Source organism: Eucyclogobius newberryi, unplaced genomic scaffold (genome assembly GCF_026437365.1).
Source record: "Eucyclogobius newberryi isolate DKJ021-1_F unplaced genomic scaffold, fEucNew1.0.hap1 SCAF_4, whole genome shotgun sequence".
NCBI lineage: Eukaryota > Metazoa > Chordata > Actinopteri > Gobiiformes > Gobiidae > Eucyclogobius > Eucyclogobius newberryi.
In genome coordinates, this window is record NW_027316056.1 from 5503893 (window position 1) to 5523117 (window position 19225).

General features: G+C 39.5%; 1 protein-coding gene across 1 annotated transcript in view; it reads left to right on the forward strand.

Moving 5' to 3' along the window:
- The window catches only part of LOC140377274 (uncharacterized), a 94498-nt gene that overhangs the window by 35337 nt on the left and 39936 nt on the right, over nucleotides 1-19225 (forward strand). The window contains exons 5-6 of the mRNA XM_072462620.1: nucleotides 12513-12619; nucleotides 13516-13851. Coding sequence (XP_072318721.1) covers nucleotides 12513-12619; nucleotides 13516-13851 — 443 coding nt within the window. The remainder of the gene's footprint in view (nucleotides 1-12512; nucleotides 12620-13515; nucleotides 13852-19225) is intronic.

A 19225-nucleotide genomic window follows, 5' to 3' on the forward strand; every position in this document is an offset into this window, starting at 1 on the left:
TGACCTTGTTCGCAGCAAATTCTGAAGAAAAAAATAATTCAAAGTTTGAATGCGCACGGGAAGCAAGTCGTTTCATTTGCGTTTTTTCTTGGACGATGTTTGAAATTGAATCGCAAATCATCTATACAAGACTAGCATAAAATGAATGGAAGCAATGGGATTTTTTGCCAGTTTTTGTCATAATTGTTTGTAAATTGCCGGATTTGGAAGCTTCTTATTTATTTTTCTACTCTTGTTGAGTTGTTTTATTTATTTAGAAATCTTTTTATATTGTTATAAACTACATTGAACCAGAATAAAGCTATACTTATAGTGAAAAAGGCCATAATTATCTCTTTTTGAATATTTTTTAAACATAAAATTCATATATTTTTGTAGAAAGAGCTTGAAATTGCACCTTTGTCTTTCTTTTTTGTGGATTAATCCTGACCAATTCATGTCGTTAAACCCGGATTTTAGCTATATTATTTAACTTCATCGAGGGAGTATAATATTTTGTATTATATTTTGCTTGATACTTCAACTATAAACTTAGAAAAACAAACTATTTTGGGATTCAAGCTTGCGAAGAAGACATTTCTAGGTCACACTTTAACTTCACAGCAAAACTGCTAAAAGTGCCAAACGGGTGACTTTTTAAAAAAAGGAATTTTACAACAACTTTACATCCAGACACGATGCTTTGGTCGCCGAGATTATCCCTGTCAAACTTCCACGTGAAGTTGACGGCGAAAGGACTTTTCCGAAACTTGCAGCTGTTGCCGGGATGTCGGAAGAACACGATGGTTTTCCACGCAGGTTTGAGTCGCTCCACTTCCCTATCCGCTCGTCATCCCGTGATCGTTCAGTGTCTCCATCCTGTCCATCCTGTCCTCATCCAGCAGTTCATTTACCCTTTTTTGTGTCTTCGTTCCTCTATTAGTTCCAACACGTCCCTTTAAACATGGCCGGTGTGTTCACAACTAACAACTAACTAAGAATGAAGTTTTTACAGGCAGCGTTTAATCGACTAATTGTGACTAGTCGACTATAAATATACTAGCGTTTTGATGATTATAATCCTTATCTGGACTGTACAGACTCTAAAACACATACAAACAGTTTTTATCAGGACGTTGGCGATAGTGAATCAAAATGTATTTCTTATTGTCATCATTCGTAAATAATCGCTATCTAGAAAGACTTCACTCACCATTATTCAACCTTTATTTGGTTAAAATGTATTTAAAAAGTCTCAATGTGCAATAGAAATAATCGTTGACTAGTCGATTAATAGAAATACATCGTTGTAATAGTAATATTTTACCTTTTTATCATTGAGCTAGACACTTGACCTTTCCATTTTTTAGTTTTGTATAAGAAACAATTATAATAAGAGTGGTGTATGATCTAGTAGTTAATACACAGACTAACGTAATAATTTGTGTTGTAAATAGTAGTACTTTTTTATGATATAATGTGGTCTTGTATTTGTCCTGCTAAAGCTCGAGATCGTTCTAAAACTGTTCAGAAATGTCCTGTTGGCATCTCATTTTGATCTTCGTATTGATTAGTATCTGGTTTTGGATACTTTTGACCTCTCGAGTAGTAATATTTGCCTGCTAAAATATGCTCTGTAATGTTCTATATGAAGCGTGTCTCTTTACTCTTTAGCTGGGCGTGGTTGGATGATTCTAAACACTAAAGTTGAAAAAGATGACTCAGAATTAGTCATAGCTTTAAAGTACAATCTTCTCCCATTTTGCACGAACTCTCTTAATAAATGTATTTTGAGTTAAATACCTAAATTTGAGATATTTTCTTGATTTGAGGTTTCATTAATGGCTCTTGATCAGTCACTTTCACAGCAGCTCCATTTTGGCGGCCATATTGGAACTGCTCGTGGTTCCCCTTTGCTTCACTGTCATTTTACGCTCTCTTTTTTCCCACTATTCTTCGACTGATGATGCTTTCACGCTTGCATTTCGCCACAATAGCGCTGCCGTTCATCCTCCATGTGTGTTTGGATAGTTCCGCACCAGCGCGTCGGCTGTGGTGACGCTGAATGCGATGAGATGCTTGTGCCTAGAGGGGCCCCACGTGACTCGCAACGCATGACTGAAATAGCCAAGGACACATCTGGCTCTGAGATTCAATGGTTAAAAGAGACATTTTAGAAAAGCTTGTCCTCAGAAAGTCCTCTTTGCTTTTAGCGGCATCATCTTTTGTAGGTTTCTGAAAGGGAAGACCGAAGATGGGACTAAATTGATGTTTCATTTTTCACTTACTTGTGAAAATACACTGTCAAATTACAGTCTTTGAAGAAATAAGACTAATATTATCACAGACAAAGACATTTCACATTGCCAAATTTAAAAAAAAGAGCCAGGGTTTCTCAGGAGAGTTGTCTTCACATGTTGTAAGGCTGGTTTTTCCACAGGGGGCGACAAAGAGCACTTTAAACATCCCGAAAATAATATAATGAACCGTCACAGGGACTAACAAAGATGCTTAATAGTTCTGCTTTAAGTTAATGATGAGGAGGTGGTAAAAAGGATGTTTAAAGGTCAAAGGTAGTATAAATAATGCATAATAAGTGTCCTTTAGGTTAATTCAAGGGATAAACATTGATTTAAACTCCTGACAGATACGTCAGTTGTGTGATGGAGGGTGATGAATATCTCCCTTAGACACTAGATTCAGGAGGATTGTGGAAAGTTAAAATCACATTACTAACATTTCAAACTTCATATTGATATTAAGGACAAGGCTCGATACAGATTCTGAGACCACAATTGTAATTGAAAATGCAACACAAAATGATAATAGTCCATTTTAACATTTAGGAACGGTCCAATTCTGTCCTGTTTATGTGATTTATTTCAGTGTAAATATTGTGTATTTCTCTTCTATACATTTATATATGATGGTGGCTCAGAGGAGATTGAGAGGCTGAAGTGGTTGACTGCTGTAGAAGGAAAATGAAGGCCACAAAACCCTTGCTGTAAACCCTGCTTAAATCCAGTCTGGATCCTGATTTCTCTTATGGATTTTGGCAAATACTCGTCCTTTTCCTTCAGTGTTTATTCCTTCTGACTCTCAGTCTCATGGCCCATCTGGTCCGGGCCGCACGTGCTTGGCCCGCTCTGCCTTGGCTCCACAGACCCACTTCTGCTGCTGCTGCTGCTGCTGCCATCAGATCTGGGTTAGCGAGAGCTTTAGTCACCCCCTCGTGCACGTGGACACGCACTGGCAGCGTTTTCCCCCGCGCGCGCTCCTGCTCGGTTCATGCCAGGCGCTGCAGCGGTGCGTGTGTGTAATCTGACGTGATGTTAGCTTCTGCAGTGTGTGTAATCTGACGTGATGTTAGCTTCTGCAGCGTGTGTAATCTGACGTGATGTTAGCTTCTGCAGTGTGTGTAATCTGACGTGATGTTAGCTTCTGCAGTGTGTGTAATCTGACGTGATTTTAGCTTCTGCAGTGTGTGTAATCTGACGTGATGTTAGCTTCTGCAGCGTGTGCAATCTGACGTGATGTTAGCTTCTGCAGCGTGTGTAATCTGACGTGATGTTAGCTTCTGCAGCGTGTGCAATCTGACGTGATGTTAGCTTCTGCAGCGTGTGTAATCTGACGTGATGTTAGCTTCTGCAGCGTGTGTAATCTGACGTGATGTTAGCTTCTGCAGCGTGTGCAATCTGACGTGATGTTAGCTTCTGCAGCGTGTGTAATCTGACGTGATGTTAGCTTCTGCAGCGTGTGTAATCTGACGTGATGTTAGCTTCTGCAGCGTGTGTAATCTGACGTGATGTTAGCTTCTGCAGCGTGTGTAATCTGACGTGATGTTAGCTTCTGCAGCGTGTGTAATCTGACGTGATGTTAGCTTGTGCAGCGTGTGCAATCTGACGTGATGTTAGGTTCTGCAGCGTGTGTAGTCTGACGTGATGTTAGCTTCTGCAGCGTGTGTAATCTGACGTGATGTTAGCTTCTGCAGCGTGTGCAATCTGACGTGATGTTAGCTTCTGCAGCGTGTGTAATCTGACGTGATGTTAGCTTCTGCAGCGTGTGTAATCTGACGTGATGTTAGCTTCTGCAGCGTGTGCAATCTGACGTGATGTTAGCTTCTGCAGCGTGTGTAATCTGACGTGATGTTAGCTTCTGCAGCGTGTGCAATCTGACGTGATGTTAGCTTCTGCAGCATGTGTAATCTGACGTGATGTTAGCTTGTGCAGCGTGTGCAATCTGACGTGATGTTAGCTTCTGCAGCGTGTGTAATCTGACGTGATGTTAGCTTCTGCAGTGTGTGTAATCTGACGTGATGTTAGCTTCTGCAGCGTGTGTAATCTGACGTGATGTTAGCTTCTGCAGCGTGTGTAATCTGACGTGATGTTAGCTTCTGCAGCGTGTGTAATCTGACGTGATGTTAGCTTCTGCAGCGTGTGTAATCTGACGTGATGTTAGCTTCAGCAGCGTGTGCAATCTGACGTGATGTTAGCTTCTGCAGCGTGTGCAATCTGACGTGATGTTAGCTTCTGCAGCGTGTAATCTGACGTGATGTTAGCTTCTGCAGCGTGTGCAATCTGACGTGATGTTAGCTTCTGCAGCGTGTGTAATCTGACGTGATGTTAGCTTCTGCAGTGTGTGTAATCTGACGTGATGTTAGCTTCTGCAGCGTGTGTAATCTGACGTGATGTTAGCTTCTGCAGCGTGTGCAATCTGACGTGATGTTAGCTTCTGCAGCGTGTGTAATCTGACGTGATGTTAGCTTCTGCAGCGTGTGCAATCTGACGTGATGTTAGCTTCTGCAGCGTGTGTAATCTGACGTGATGTTAGCTTCTGCAGCGTGTGTAATCTGACGTGATGTTAGCTTCTGCAGCGTGTGCAATCTGACGTGATGTTAGCTTCTGCAGCGTGTGTAATCTGACGTGATGTTAGCTTCTGCAGCGTGTGTAATCTGACGTGATGTTAGCTTGTGCAGCGTGTGCAATCTGACGTGATGTTAGGTTCTGCAGCGTGTGTAATCTGACGTGATGTTAGCTTCTGCAGCGTGTGCAATCTGACGTGATGTTAGCTTCTGCAGCGTGTGTAATCTGACGTGATGTTAGCTTCTGCAGCGTGTGTAATCTGACGTGATGTTAGCTTCTGCAGCGTGTGTAATCTGACGTGATGTTAGCTTCTGCAGCGTGTGTAATCTGACGTGATGTTAGCTTCTGCAGCGTGTGTAATCTGACGTGATGTTAGCTTCTGCAGCGTGTGCAATCTGACGTGATGTTAGCTTCTGCAGCGTGTGCAATCTGACGTGATGTTAGCTTCTGCAGACTGCAACAACAGAAACAGAGAGGAGTGTGTTTTTGGAGTTTCCTGATAATAATAGTCAGACGATGTTGTGTATAAATGTGTTAAAACATGTCTTTAAACATGATATCAACTATCACGGTCAGACAAATGTGAAATGTCTGTCAAATGAATGACAAAAGTGCATAAATGTCACCTTTCCCCTTTATTTGAAAGTTTACGACATCACTTTATTATTTTTAGTTAAATCAGCTAATTTTTCTTTTTTCTTCTTCTTTTTTTTACAATAAACTATAAACTCGACATTTAAATTTTGCATCTTCAAATCAACAATCAGATCAGACATTAGTTTAGTCTGATTTAGATTTTACAAATTTTATTTTGTTTACTTAAAAAAATAGAAATCTTTGGTTTTTATTTCAAGCAAAATAACACTTGAAATGCCTTTTTTCAATATTTTTTTTAATTTTGTAGATTATTCAGCTTGCTAAAGACGAAGTATAATATAGAATTAAAACTATGGTGTAAAATTGTAAAAAAAAAAAAAATAGAATCATAAATTCTATATCAAATAGAACAGGTAAGAAATAAAATAATCTTGACCTAATATTTTATGTTTTAGTTTAGGGAATAATAACAATATAATGCGATGCAGAATAGACACATTATCATTGGTTTGTTCTGTGTTTCATGATTTTAAACTGTAGATTAAAAGAGTGGCTTCGTTACACCATTGTTGAAATTGATCGGAGCAACAATTATACTCGTGATTATAGATTAAAGTATTGCACAGCCGCATAACTGATCAAAACTCCTCCAGATGAACATCCTGGAGTCATTAAAGTTTTCCCCGTGTGATGCAGTTGTTCATGTTGAGTGGAGCCACGTGAGGGCTTTGGACCTTTGATCCTCTGGGTTTGGAAAATTGTCCAATGTTCATCAGGTCCAAAGGAGATTTAGAAAACATTTAGGCCACAAACTCCTCAGAGGTTTAATCTGAACGTGTGAGTGAGATGTTCTGCTTGTTGGAGACATGTCCTGATCTGGACATCTAATCTGGCAACCAAATGTTTCATGTTTTACACTGACTTAAGGTGGAGCTCGACTTTATTTGACTCAAAAGGAAATTTGTCCTCTACGTTTTACATTTGCGCACACAATTCGAGTAAGGAAATATGTCAAGTTTATTTATATAATCCTTTTCTCAGACAGAGGCTTCACAGAGGCAAATAAAGATGAAAAAAAACCCAATAAAATTTACATTCATAATCACAAATGTAGCTGTTTTTAATAAGTGTCTCCAGTGACTAGAGAATAAGTTTGTCAAAAATATAAACTATGCACTTCAAAATGACATAAACACTGATATGAAATGTTCCTAAAAACATTGATTAACATCTTTTTAAACCCTTTACACATTAGGCAGAGTTTGTGACATTTTATAGGATAAAATAGCATCTAAACACACTTAAATCCTGTCTGCATTAGCCACAATAGCACTTAATAAACGTCTACCACTGCACGCTGTAATTTCACGTTTCTATTTGTGTCCCGTGTGGTTTGAGACGACTCTTAAATCCTGGTTATTATTCCCCTTTGGTGCGTTGAGTCCCTGAAGTGGTTTGGACTTCTGATATTAAACACCGAGAAATGTTTTGGCCGAACCCGAAACACGAAGTCAAGCGGAGCCACATCTGTCAGAGCGATTCATAAAAACGGGAGTGTGTCTGTGTTCAAAACGAGAGGGAAACCAATTCAATGAAATCATAAAAGACACGTGTTACTACTGTGCATTTTTAAAGAAACAGCACTAACACTTTAGATACAGTTTGCAAACAATTCAAAGGGAAACTATCGCTGATTGGTCGACTAAAAGCACTCAAACGTGTTCAATATATCTATGATTTGAACGTGAAACATTACGAGAAATGACAGACAACTACTTGTAAACCGTGTATTTATCTGTAAAGGCAGATTAAACTCTCAATTCATTCCAACATAATTCACCACACGCCTTCTCCTTTCTGCTGTTGCGAATATAAATCCTAAAAAATCCCCGAACACAAAGTGGTTTCCCGAGACGCCGTCGACCGATTAATCGACTGAGCGTACGTATTTATTTAAAACGTCTCAATGTACCATGGAAAATACTCGACTACTAAAATATTCATTAGTTGCAGTTTTTTTTGTGTTATAAGTGATAGTTTTATGTGCAGGAAATTCAATACCGAAAGACATTTTTGATTTGTTTTTAATAAGATGTGATCAAACCGAACCGATATATAACCGATTCAATATGAGCGGGAAAATCGCAATTATTTTTTTGTTTTTTGTACATCGGCCAGCCCGTGTGCGACGGATGGATTTGCACTTTTTACATGTGATGTTTGGTAACAGGTTTTGCCAGTGTGGTGTTTGACGCTGTAGTTTCCATAGTAACAGCGCAGGTGTTTAATTGGGTCAAGGAGACGGCGGCGCAGTGTGATTGTATCAACCTGATCACGCAACACAGAAAAGGAGGATTCAGTTGTAAACAGAAGCCTTCAGTCACCATAGGTCAACCTTCATTTAGTTGAAAAATTAAATGCTGAATATTTGAAGTTAAGTCATGACCAGAGAAACCATGTCATGTTTTTAGATTGAGCTGACACACTTTTCACTTCCACACAACAATCTGCTGCTTCTGCTGAGAAATCCAGCGCTAATCTGTCTGCGCTAGCCTCTGTTAGCTTCTGTTTGCTTCTTTTAACTTCTGTTAGCCTCTGTTAGCTTCTGTTAGCCTCTGTTAGCTTCTGTTTGCCTCTTTTAACTTCTGTTTGCCTCTTTTAACTTCTGTTAGCCTCTGTTAGCTTCTGTTTGCCTCTTTTAACTTCTGTTTGCCTCTTTTAACTTCTGTTAGCCTCTGTTAGCTTCAGTTAGACTCTGTTAGCTTCTGTTTGCCTCTTTTAAATTCTGTTCGCCTCTTTTAACTTCTGTTAGCCTCTTTTAACTTCTGTTAGCCTCTGTTAGCTTCTGTTTGTCTCTGTTAGCGTCTGTTAGACTCCGTTAACTTCAGTTAGACTCTGTTAACTTCTGTTAGCTTCTGTTTGCCTCTTTTAACTTCTGTTTGCCTCTTTTAACTTCTGTTTGCCTCTTTTAACTTCTGTTAGCCTCTGTTAGCTTCTGTTTGCCTCTTTTAACTTCTGTTCGCCTCTTTTAACTTCTGTTAGCCTCTTTTAACTTCTGTTAGCCTCTGTTAGCTTCAGTTAGACTCTGTTAGCTTCTGTTTGCCTCTTTTAAATTCTGTTCGCCTCTTTTAACTTCTGTTAGCCTCTTTTAACTTCTGTTAGCCTCTTTTAACTTCTGTTAGCCTCTGTTAGCTTCAGTTAGACTCTGTTAGCTTCAGTTAGACTCCGTTAACTTCAGTTAGACTCTGTTAACTTCTGTTCGCCTCTTTTAACTTCTGTTCGCCTCTTTTAACTTCTGTTTGCCTCTTTTAACTTCTGTTAGCCTCTGTTTGCCTCTTTTAACTTCTGTTAGCCTCTTTTAACTTCTGTTAGCCTCTTTTAAACTTCTGTTAGCCTCTGTTAGCTTCAGTTAGACTCTGTTAGCTTCAGTTAGACTCTGTTAACTTCAGTTAGACTCTGCTAGCTTCTGTTTGCCTCTTTTAACTTCTGTTTGCCTCTTTTAACTTCTGTTAGCCTCTGTTAGCTTCTGTTTGTCTCTGTTAGCGTCTGTTAGCTTCAGTTAGACTCTGTTAGCTTCTATTAGCTTCTGTTTGCCTCTGTTAGCTTCTGTTAGCTTCTGTTTGTCTCCGTTAGCGTCTGTTAGCTTCTGTTAGCCTCTGTTAGCTTCTGTTAGAATCTGTTAGCGTCAGTTAGACTCTGTTAACTTCAGTGAGACTCTGTTAGCTTCTGTTTGTCTCCGTTAGCGTCTGTTAGCTTCAGTTAGACTCTGTTAGCTTCTGTTAGCTTCTGTTTGCCTCTGTTAGCTTCTGTTTGCCTCTGTTAGCTTCGGTTTGCCTCTGTTAGCTTCTGTTAGCTTCATTTAGACTCTGTTAGCTTCTGTTATCTTCAGTTAGCCTCTGTTAGCTTCTGTTAGACTCTGTTAGCTTCAGTTAGCCTCTGTTAGACTCTGTTAGCTTCTGTTAGCTTCAGTGAGACTCTGTTAGCTTCAGTTAGCTCAGTTTGTGATGTTAACAGGTGAGCGAATTAAACCGTTAGCTTCAACCGGCGTCTGTCCAGACACTTTTCAAACCAGTCGCCTGTTGCACCTCAGGAAATCGTAGGCGTTTCTTTCTGAATCCGAACACTTACAGACCAGTATGTCATCACGTGATTTTCCCTGCTGTACGTTTGTCACTGTAGCATCTTTGTACAAGACGGTTTCTTAAACCTCAGCCACGTATGGCCTTTATTGATTAGAGTAAAATGATATTATTTTCAGGAGAAGGTTCCACTGCATTTGTAAAAGTAGCAGCTCTTTGATGACGTGTTTTATAAGTGATACGTTTTGCACAGGAAATAACTCCAAGCCATGGACAATATTTCTCCCCTAAAAAGCTGCTCAATTCTGCAGGAAAAACAAAGGTGGATCTGGCAACACTGGTCATTCATTTGCTCACAATAACAGAAGGATTCACACCGGCTCATATCCTACTCCTGTCCTGTCCTTTTAGCCCCGCCCTCCCCTTTAAGCTCCCATTGAGATGTCATAATGTTGGCACACATTAGACTGGACACATCATGTCATGCTTGACATTTCAAGATAGATCTATTCCTTAAATCAAATGTGTTAAAACTCTTTGTGTTTGGGATATACAAATACACAACCTCAAAATTGTACTTTAATCTAATCTCCAAACACTGAAAGATGTACATGCCTACTTGGAACAGAACCAACCTGTAGGTTATCTGTATTTAATCTCATCTAATAATCCACCACAGTAATATCTTTGGACCATCTCACTGTGTACCACTGTTATGACTCTCCTCGGTGGGCGCCAACGTGCTAACATGCTAACGTGCTAACTGTTTCTCTCTCAGTTTGGGCTCAGCAGCTTTGTATGACTCCGTTGCCTTCAGGTACATCTCACCACTCACACAAGCAGAAAGATACAACCTGAATGAAAGAATAAATGGATGAATGAATTATTTATTTTTCAAGCATTATTTAAAAAACAAAAACTATAAAAAATAATAACACTTGACAAGCTGAAAGACCTAAAAGTGGTATATTTGGCTAACCCTTCATATATCACCGTAATAATACAAGTGTAAACCATTTGTAATTCACAAAAGGAAAAAGAAAACAGTACAATAACAGATGCATTATTGTCACACACTAAGACTCATATTTATTTTTTCTGTACATTAAAAGTTGATTTTGATGTTGAAGAGAGTTGGACAGACATACAAAATGTCATAATATTGGTTCTAAATGTTTTTTTATGAACATCTCTGTTCCTTTAAATGTGTATTTGACAGACGATTGTTTGTTATCTTAAATATCTAAATCATCAAGCTGCTCCTGACTTTGAGTAAGTTCATGTTTTTAATGTTTTGTGGTAAGTGACCAGTAGAGGGCACTGTTGTAAATGACCCCAGATCTGTTACTGTAAAACATGAACTAAACACAACTGAGGCCCAAAAATGAGAGATTGAAATGAAATATCACTAATTAATGAACTAATGAAAATAGTGTTCACATACATTTTGTATTACAAGAATCAGTATAACAATAACAACAGCAGGATGAACCCTTAAGTCGTGAGTTAGTGACTAGTGCAAGGAAAACGTACCCACGATAAATGTCGAGTCCCAAACAATATTGCTCCATCAATCAATTATTAATCATCAGCATCCATAAAGATACATTTGTAAAAGAAAGAGTAAAGAAAAGAGCAGTGGAACGACTGGATAAGCAGTGTCCTGTCTGTAGTGTCAGAATACATACCTCGTTAAATCTCCTTTGGTTGAACATGAGGCTGATGTTGTGACTGCTGAGCACGTCACATCCTTTTGCAATCATATTACATTTTCACAAAATGAGTTTCTGCCTCTACACACTCTGAAATACTCAAGTGTTACATGTTTCTGAACACCAAATGTTAATCCTTCTTTGTGAACCAGGACAGTCGTTCTGAGTAAAGCTTTGAGCCAAACTCAGCACAGACTGGCTTATGTTTAGGATGATATTTTTCTATTCTATTTCCTTTTCTTCTAAACAGTTTAGAATAATATTGACTTTTCAGTGACCACATTCAAATGAACAGTATTATAACTAAGTAGTATTTCAGACACAATACTTTTACTCCTACTTGAGTGATCTTTTTACACTTTTACTTGAATCATTTATTAGATCACTACTTTACACTTCTACTTAAATATAATTGTATTATTTTACTTATTTAAGTCAAATTGTTGGTTACTTTACCCGACTCTGGCAGTAAAGCAGATATTTACTACATGTGACATCACGCTGCGGTAGTGTCTTTGCGTTTAGGACGAAGTGTAAACTACCTCTTAGTTCTTCCCAGGGCTGCAACTTATTCCATTATTTTAGAAGTCGACTAGTCAGCGATAATTTTTAGTCAAATGTTTATTCCTATTGCACATCGAGACCTTTTAAACGCCAACTAAATAATTGTTGAAATATGGTGATGGGATGCTTCTAGACACAGGTTATTTACATAGAAAGTGTATTCCGGATTCTTTTTTTGACTTGTTTTCGAGTCTGTGTAATCCAGATAACGTTACAAACATCAAATTATGACATAGATCATTTTTGTCCAGTCGATTAGTCACGATTTGTCAATTAATCGTCGCAGCCCTGGTTCTTACGTTGCTATTTCTAGTCAGACGTTCTGGAAATACTGTAAGAATGTGGTGTAACGCGCTGGACATAGGAGAGTCCTGATTGCTTTGTGTCTGCAGTAAATGGACTCCTAATGCACACACACACACACACACACACACACATGTACTGCCCATTAACCACGCAATCCCACAATGCACCTCTCCTGCTCCTCAGTCAGCTGGGCGTCTTCTCATTTTACAAAGCCAACGCACGTAGATGGCTAAACACTTCAGATTTCCTGTTTATTTTGATATGTTTTGCAAATGTTTTTCATGTCATTTAGGTTTCTTTTCCCCGTAATCGCTGGGCGGTCTGTTTTACGGTGTCATTGGAGATATGTATCGTCGCTATGTTAAACGCTGGGCCGACCAAACGCCAACTGACTGTGCGATGTTGTGTTGCAGTGGACAAAAACAAGAGGGAAATCCAGAGCAGAGCCTCAAACGTGAGCGGCGAGCGAGGAGCGAGCGGCCAGAGTCAGCAGCAGCAGCAGCAGAACTCCAGTGACGCGGTAAGAGCTCCACTTCACTGTGAAGGAGAACGACTTTTCATCTCTAAGTCACTCTTTGGACTGACTTTACTTGAACGAGCTGGTCGCAAGAGCTTTATTTTTAAAGATGGTAGCTACGAATTAGTGATATTGGCAAAAAACTCCATATTTTTTCTCAGTAATTCAGATAAAAATATGTAAATCCAAAAAGAAATGTGATCAAATGCGTATTTGAATGTATTAGTTTAGGTTTAAGTGCCAGACAAATGTGAATGGACTGTAAAATGACCTACAAAAGTGCAGATGTATAACTTTATACCCTGCTATATTCATATGTATTTATTATAAACTGCGTACTGGTAATGTAATGTAATGTAATTACTGCGTAATACCAACACCTTTTGTACTGTAGTTATTTATTATTGACCTCTAACTTCTGAAACAAAAGGAGAAAGTATTTCATGTCTTTTCTTACATTTTGAACTTTTCTTGAACAATTTTCAGTCACATAATTTAACAGTTTTTAATGAACTTTCTTTCATTATTCATCACAAATGAATGATGGGGAAAGTAGGACTGCACGATTGTGTTATTATTGTAGTATTTGAACTTGCTGTTGTATTAGAACAAATATGTACATGCCCCAATGTATTAGTCAAACTCTGTCAAAACAAAACCTTTATAGAGGGAAAAAAACAAAACTAAAATGAGGTTAATAACAATAATAAGAAAAATCATGGATAAGAGATTGTTTGTGTTTCTGTCAGATGGAAGACCTTAGTGTTGATGCGATATTGTGCAGCTCTAATTCACAGACGTCATAATAATAATTAGTATTTTAATTGATATTAGCTTTGGCATTAAGGCTAGTAAAAGACAATGCGTTTGAACCTCTTCATCTCCTGCTCACGTCGCAGGTCCCAGTTGTGGTGAACTCCAACGCTGCCGCAGCTTCTCGCGTCGCTCCGCCCGAAACCATCACCTCCGGCTCAGCTCAGGCTCCATCGCTCTCCAAACCCAAAGCGTCCGCTCGCTCCAGCCCCAAAACAGCCTCGCGTCTTCAGCCGAGCGCGCCCAGGACGACCCCCTGCCCCGCCCCCGCCCCCGCCCCGGTGGAGGACGCGTCTGTGAAACAATCGAAGGAGCAGGCGGAGAAGAAGAACCAGGCCATCGTACAGCTGAAGAAGCTTCTGCTGCAGGGGAACAGGAGAGTGGAGGCGCTGGCTCTGGTCATACAACACATTTTCACTGAGGTGAGTCTCCAGCTCCTCCTTTATTCTCTTTTGTCAAACACCTGATAAAATATATACAAAGACATTTCATTCAGTCAAATCCATCATTCTGGAGTGAAAACAGGATCAGTTTGTTCTATCAAATCCATAAACATAAAGGCCTTTTATAGACATTCCGCCAGGACTTTTTAAACATATTTAAAAGTCCCTAAATGTAATTATTCTTGAACTTGCCCTGAGCGCCGCCATCTTCTTGTAATCCTCCTTCTGCTTGGGCTACAGATCTCAACAGTAAATAAGTTCTACACAGACACAAAGTGGTTTCAGGTCCAGGGAATCGCTGCATTATTGACTGTTGATCACATGAACATTGGACACAAATCACTCTTTACTTTATAGCATTATAGCATATTTTAGTGGCGAGACTTTTCCCTCGTTGTCCTGTGAAGTGAAGGGAGTTCCTGCTGGACCGAAAGTGCAAATACAACGGAAGTGCCAATCTAGAGCAAAAAGTGCCAATCCATAGCAAAGTGTTTGGTGAATAGGCTTTAGCTTCGAAATTGGAATTATTTAACCCCAAAAAATGTTCAATCAAACAGCAGCTCTACTGCTTATATTAACAAAATAAGTCAAACTACAGTGTCAGCTTCACAAAAAGTCCACCCATTTGTTTATCCTCCAAAGAGCTGTTGGTAATTGTAGTCAGGCGATGTAATGTTATTGATGTGGTGATAGAGGGTATTGCACATGTGTGGTTGCTACCGCCACAGCCCTCTGTCATTTGCTGAATGTCTCACCCCTGTCCTGCCTAATAAAGCCTTCAGGCCAGACCAAAGAAAAAAAAATAAATGCTGTCCACATATAAATCTATATCTATAATGTAAAGCAAACCTGAGCCAAAGGTTTACCAGTTAATTATAAAACTATATTTAATTTGATGTTGTATAAAGTATGGTAGGTCAGGTAAGGTTGGCTTTTACGGTCCATATTAACAGCACTGTATGTCCCCCCAGGGCTTCCATACAAACCCAAACAATTATAAACGAGTCTGTGATTTAATGATTACCTCACGTAACTGGGACTGGTTTACTGTAAATACTCATACAACTTAAATATACCTTCACCGTTCAATCACCAGACAATCTGTGGGGATCTGAGCCTGTTTTAACACGCACTGATCTCTGTCTGACAAATATTTGTTTTAAAGCAATACTGTCATATTTTTGTATGATACAGTGAGCCAGTCTCTCAGGACTGTTGCATTATCACTGTGTTGTTATGTTGCCTGGCTTAGTAATGCTACTTACATTTACTGGGGGGAGATAGTAACCCAAATAAGGGTATATAGTGATATTTCCTGTGGGTCATTTAATATATGTAGAAACATGTTTTAGCACAGTTTCGCTGGATTATAGGGATACTCACGAAATAATATTGATATATATTTTTGTCAGTGTCACCCTCCTCTTCTTTCTATATTAGTTTCTAGGACATAACAACACAGCATTTTAATCAGTGCAAAGACCCAAGACTTTCATTGATGATTTCAAATTATTGAATCTCCATCACAATTCAAATTGGATTAATTACGCAGCTCTAATTTGAATAAAATCTGTTACAGCAGTTATTTTATTACATTTTTTGTCAAATGTATGTAATATTATACACCTTTTGAAATTGCAATGTTAATCCCCTAACAGAAGTGGGCAGTAATGAGCAATCGTAAAAACAAATAGTCTCAAACAGTAGCTCTGCTTGAGTGAAGGTTTAATTCATCTTCCCTTTGCACGTGACACAAGCTTCATGTGGTCTATATGTTTTTTTATATTTATGTCTCTCTTTCAGTCCATGCTCTCATTGGAAATACCAGCATGGTTTTATGGTTTGCCGGTCAAAAATTTATATTTGATAAATCAGTATTTCCTTTACTCACTGAATTATTTGAATTATTAAAATGTTATTTCTACTTGAGTATAGATTTGGACAACTTTACCCACCTCTAGTGAAAATGACTTTGCAGACATGTTTGACATGTTAAATCCCTTGACTGCTCCTGTGTTTGTGCCTGCGAGGAGGTAAATGTGGTAAAGTGAGGTGGAAGCAGCTCTTCCACAGACCCTCCCTCCCCTGTGGCACAACAGCAGCCTGTTATTACCAGAGCTGTCATTAGTCATTGTGTAGCATGGATTGGGATGGTTGTTTTTAGCCGTTAGCATAGCAATAGCAGCAGTGACTGAGGCGACATGTCTGAACACATTTACAAAAATCATTAAGGGACAAAACGTATATGTGTACATTTTAGATTGTCTAATATTGATTGTTTGTTCAAATAGAAATGTCTTATTAAAATGTATGTATTAAAATGTTTTTTCTAAAAGGGTCCTTTAAGGCGTTATGGACGATTTTTCTGCGATTTGAGAACTCAGGCGGAAGTGCGCATGCCACTCCCCCGTGCGGACTGATACAACACACACGTGCGTTTGTTTATTAGCGCGACGGAGCGCATCGCATCTCTCGTCTCCCGTAGATTTCCGTCTCTTCAGAGTCAACTCGAACTGTCTTTCTCTGTCTTAATTTTGTCCCGTACACTGACGGAACTATATTATGATAGATCAATGCGCTTAGACACGCGGAAACATGCTGCTCTCATGGGGACGAGCCACATGCGGCTGCAGGTGAGCGGTAGGTGCGTTTTATGATTGATACGTGGCAGGACTAATCGGCAGTCCACGCCACGAGGAAATAAGACTCAGATTTGGGCCAAAAAAATTGTCCATTCAACCTTTAAGTGTAAAATGTTTTGTCACACATGCACATCATAAAAGCAGCTCTTAGGGTCAAAATGAGAACCAGCAAGTGTGCTGTTAGCATGCTAGTTGTCATTGTTAGCTTTATCACGATGGCAATGAGAACCAGGAAGTGCGCTCTTAACCTGCTAGTTGTTGTTGTTTTTAGCTTTATCATGATGGCAAAGGGAACCAGGAAGTGCACTGTTAGCATGCTAGTTGTTGTTGTTGTTTTTAGCTTTATCATGATGGCAAAGGGAACCAGGAAGTGCACTGTTAGCATGCTAGTTGTTGTTGTTGTTTTTAGCTTTATCATGATGGCAAAGGGAACCAGGAAGTGCGCTGTTAGCATGCTAGTTGTTGTTGTTGTTGTTAGCTTTATCGTGATGGCAAAGGGAACCAGGAAGTGCACTGTTAGCATGCTAGTTGTTGTTGTTGTTGTTGTTGTTTGCTTTATCATGATGGCAAAGGGAACCAGGAAGTGCACTGTTTAGCATGCTAGTTGTTGTTGTTGTTGTTAGCTTTATCATGATGGCAAAGGGAACCAGGAAGTGCACTGTTAGCATGCTAGTTAGGCCCGAGCGCCACAAGCTGGCGAGAGGCCTATTAATCTGCAAAACACGGCTGCGAAAGTGCGCACGTAGTGCGCACGAAATCGAGCGCGAAGCGCTCGCCCACTTCCAGACACTCACTAACGCACTCCTTCACTCATGCACGCCCCGTGCATACTAATTAATAGTAGGAAAATGGAACATTACCTTTGTAAACGGGCGAAGCCCGTGCAAAAGTGCGCACTAAACGAGCACTTTACATTGGGATGATCATCCCTATATAAAGCACTCATTTGCGCTAAGTAGCTCACAAATACGTTCCCCATCTTTTGCATGTTCCGTGCATATAAGCATGTAATGCAAAAATTGAACATTATTACTGTATAGAGGGCCAAAAACACAAAGTGGGCGGAGCCCACTCAAAATTAACAAAAGTACCCGTCAGTGACCAGGGACCCACACCATGAGGTAGGAAAGCGCGAGCGCTTTCCGAAAATGTATAGTTTATGATATTTGAAAAATGGGAAACATTGTTTTCGCATCGGAATATTATTCTTTCTTTCTTTCTTCTTCTTCTTCTCGGGACCAACCCCCCTATTTTTCACCCAGTGAACATTGACGAAAAGTCACAAAAATTAGCACACCTCTAAAAATCGTGCCTCTCTACATTCTGGCTATTTCCTTTTTCTAAAATAAAAAAAATTGGCGCGTCAGCGCTCCCAAATGTACCAAAAATGCATTGAGAGATGGGAAATGACCCAAAAAAAATCTGATCGTAGAATCATGAAATTTGGCGCAGAGGTAGATGGTGACAAGAGAAGTAAAAAATATTATTACGACAATGCCGTCCGCCCAACCAAATGTCGGCCATATTGCTTCAAAAATGGCTAAACATGACTCTGGAGTTTTTCCAAACGTCGTACTTTTACGAACTCCTCCCAGGGCGTTGGCCCTAAAAAGCTGAAATTTGGTGAAAATGCTACTGAGGAGTGGGACATCAAAAGTTATCCAAATTACATTGATACCTGTCACGGTCTCTGTGCGGCGAAGCCGCAAACTGTAGCAAGAATTTCAGAAATCTCCCAAATTTAACATTTCTGCCGTTTGCGCAGATAAAGTCCGAATTGCGTCAAATTAGAATCAGTTGTTAAACTCTTTGCCCTAAACCTACTTGAAGTGAAATAAATTAATTTGGAGCCACAGCGCCCCCTACAGATTTTATATGGAGGTTAAATGTTTAGTTTTGCGAAATTATATGAAATTTGACACACAACTCAATTTTGGCATCCCCATCAAAAAAGTCAATGAGACCCATGTCATTGTTATGGCGTTGCCGTAGCGATGACCGAAACCTCCCATGTTATTCCAATGGGGAAATCACCAGAACATGTTTACACTTTAGACTTTCACAAACTCCTCCCAGGGCGTTAGCCCTATTAACCTGAAATTTGGTGAGACTCATCTTCAGGACCATCAAAAGTTATCCACATTTTTATTCAAAGAGTCACGGTCTCTGTGCGGCAAAGCTGCACATTTTGCCAAGAATTCAAAATAAAATAGCTTTTTGATGGTAAAACAAAGGGGAGAAGATGTGACAGCGTCACAGATTCAGCAGTAGGCGTAATAAAAGGACAATTGGGGCGCGTTAGCGCCCCCTCCTCTTGCGGCGTGGCGAGGGCCGATCATTGCCGCTTGCGGCTATATTTGTTGTTGTTGTTGTTGTTGTTAGCTTTATCATGATGGCAATGAGAACCAGGATATGCATTATTAGCATGCTACCATGATGGCCTCTGAAAGTGGTGAAAAGCGCTTATAAACTCATTGCGGTGAATAATTATTATGTTCAGAGTGCAGTAGGTAAGTGACAATAAAAGTGACAATAAATTGTGATTAATTTTTTTTTTTTTTTTTAAGATTGTAAAAATCAATTACAACAACTTGAAATGTTCAACCTTGTAAAACTCTGTTCAAAGCTGCTGTTCAAACTGTTAAAAGGACTTTGTTGTGTCAGAAAGTGTCTGAAAGTCAGATGTGGCCAGACAGGCAGTATGTGTAGTA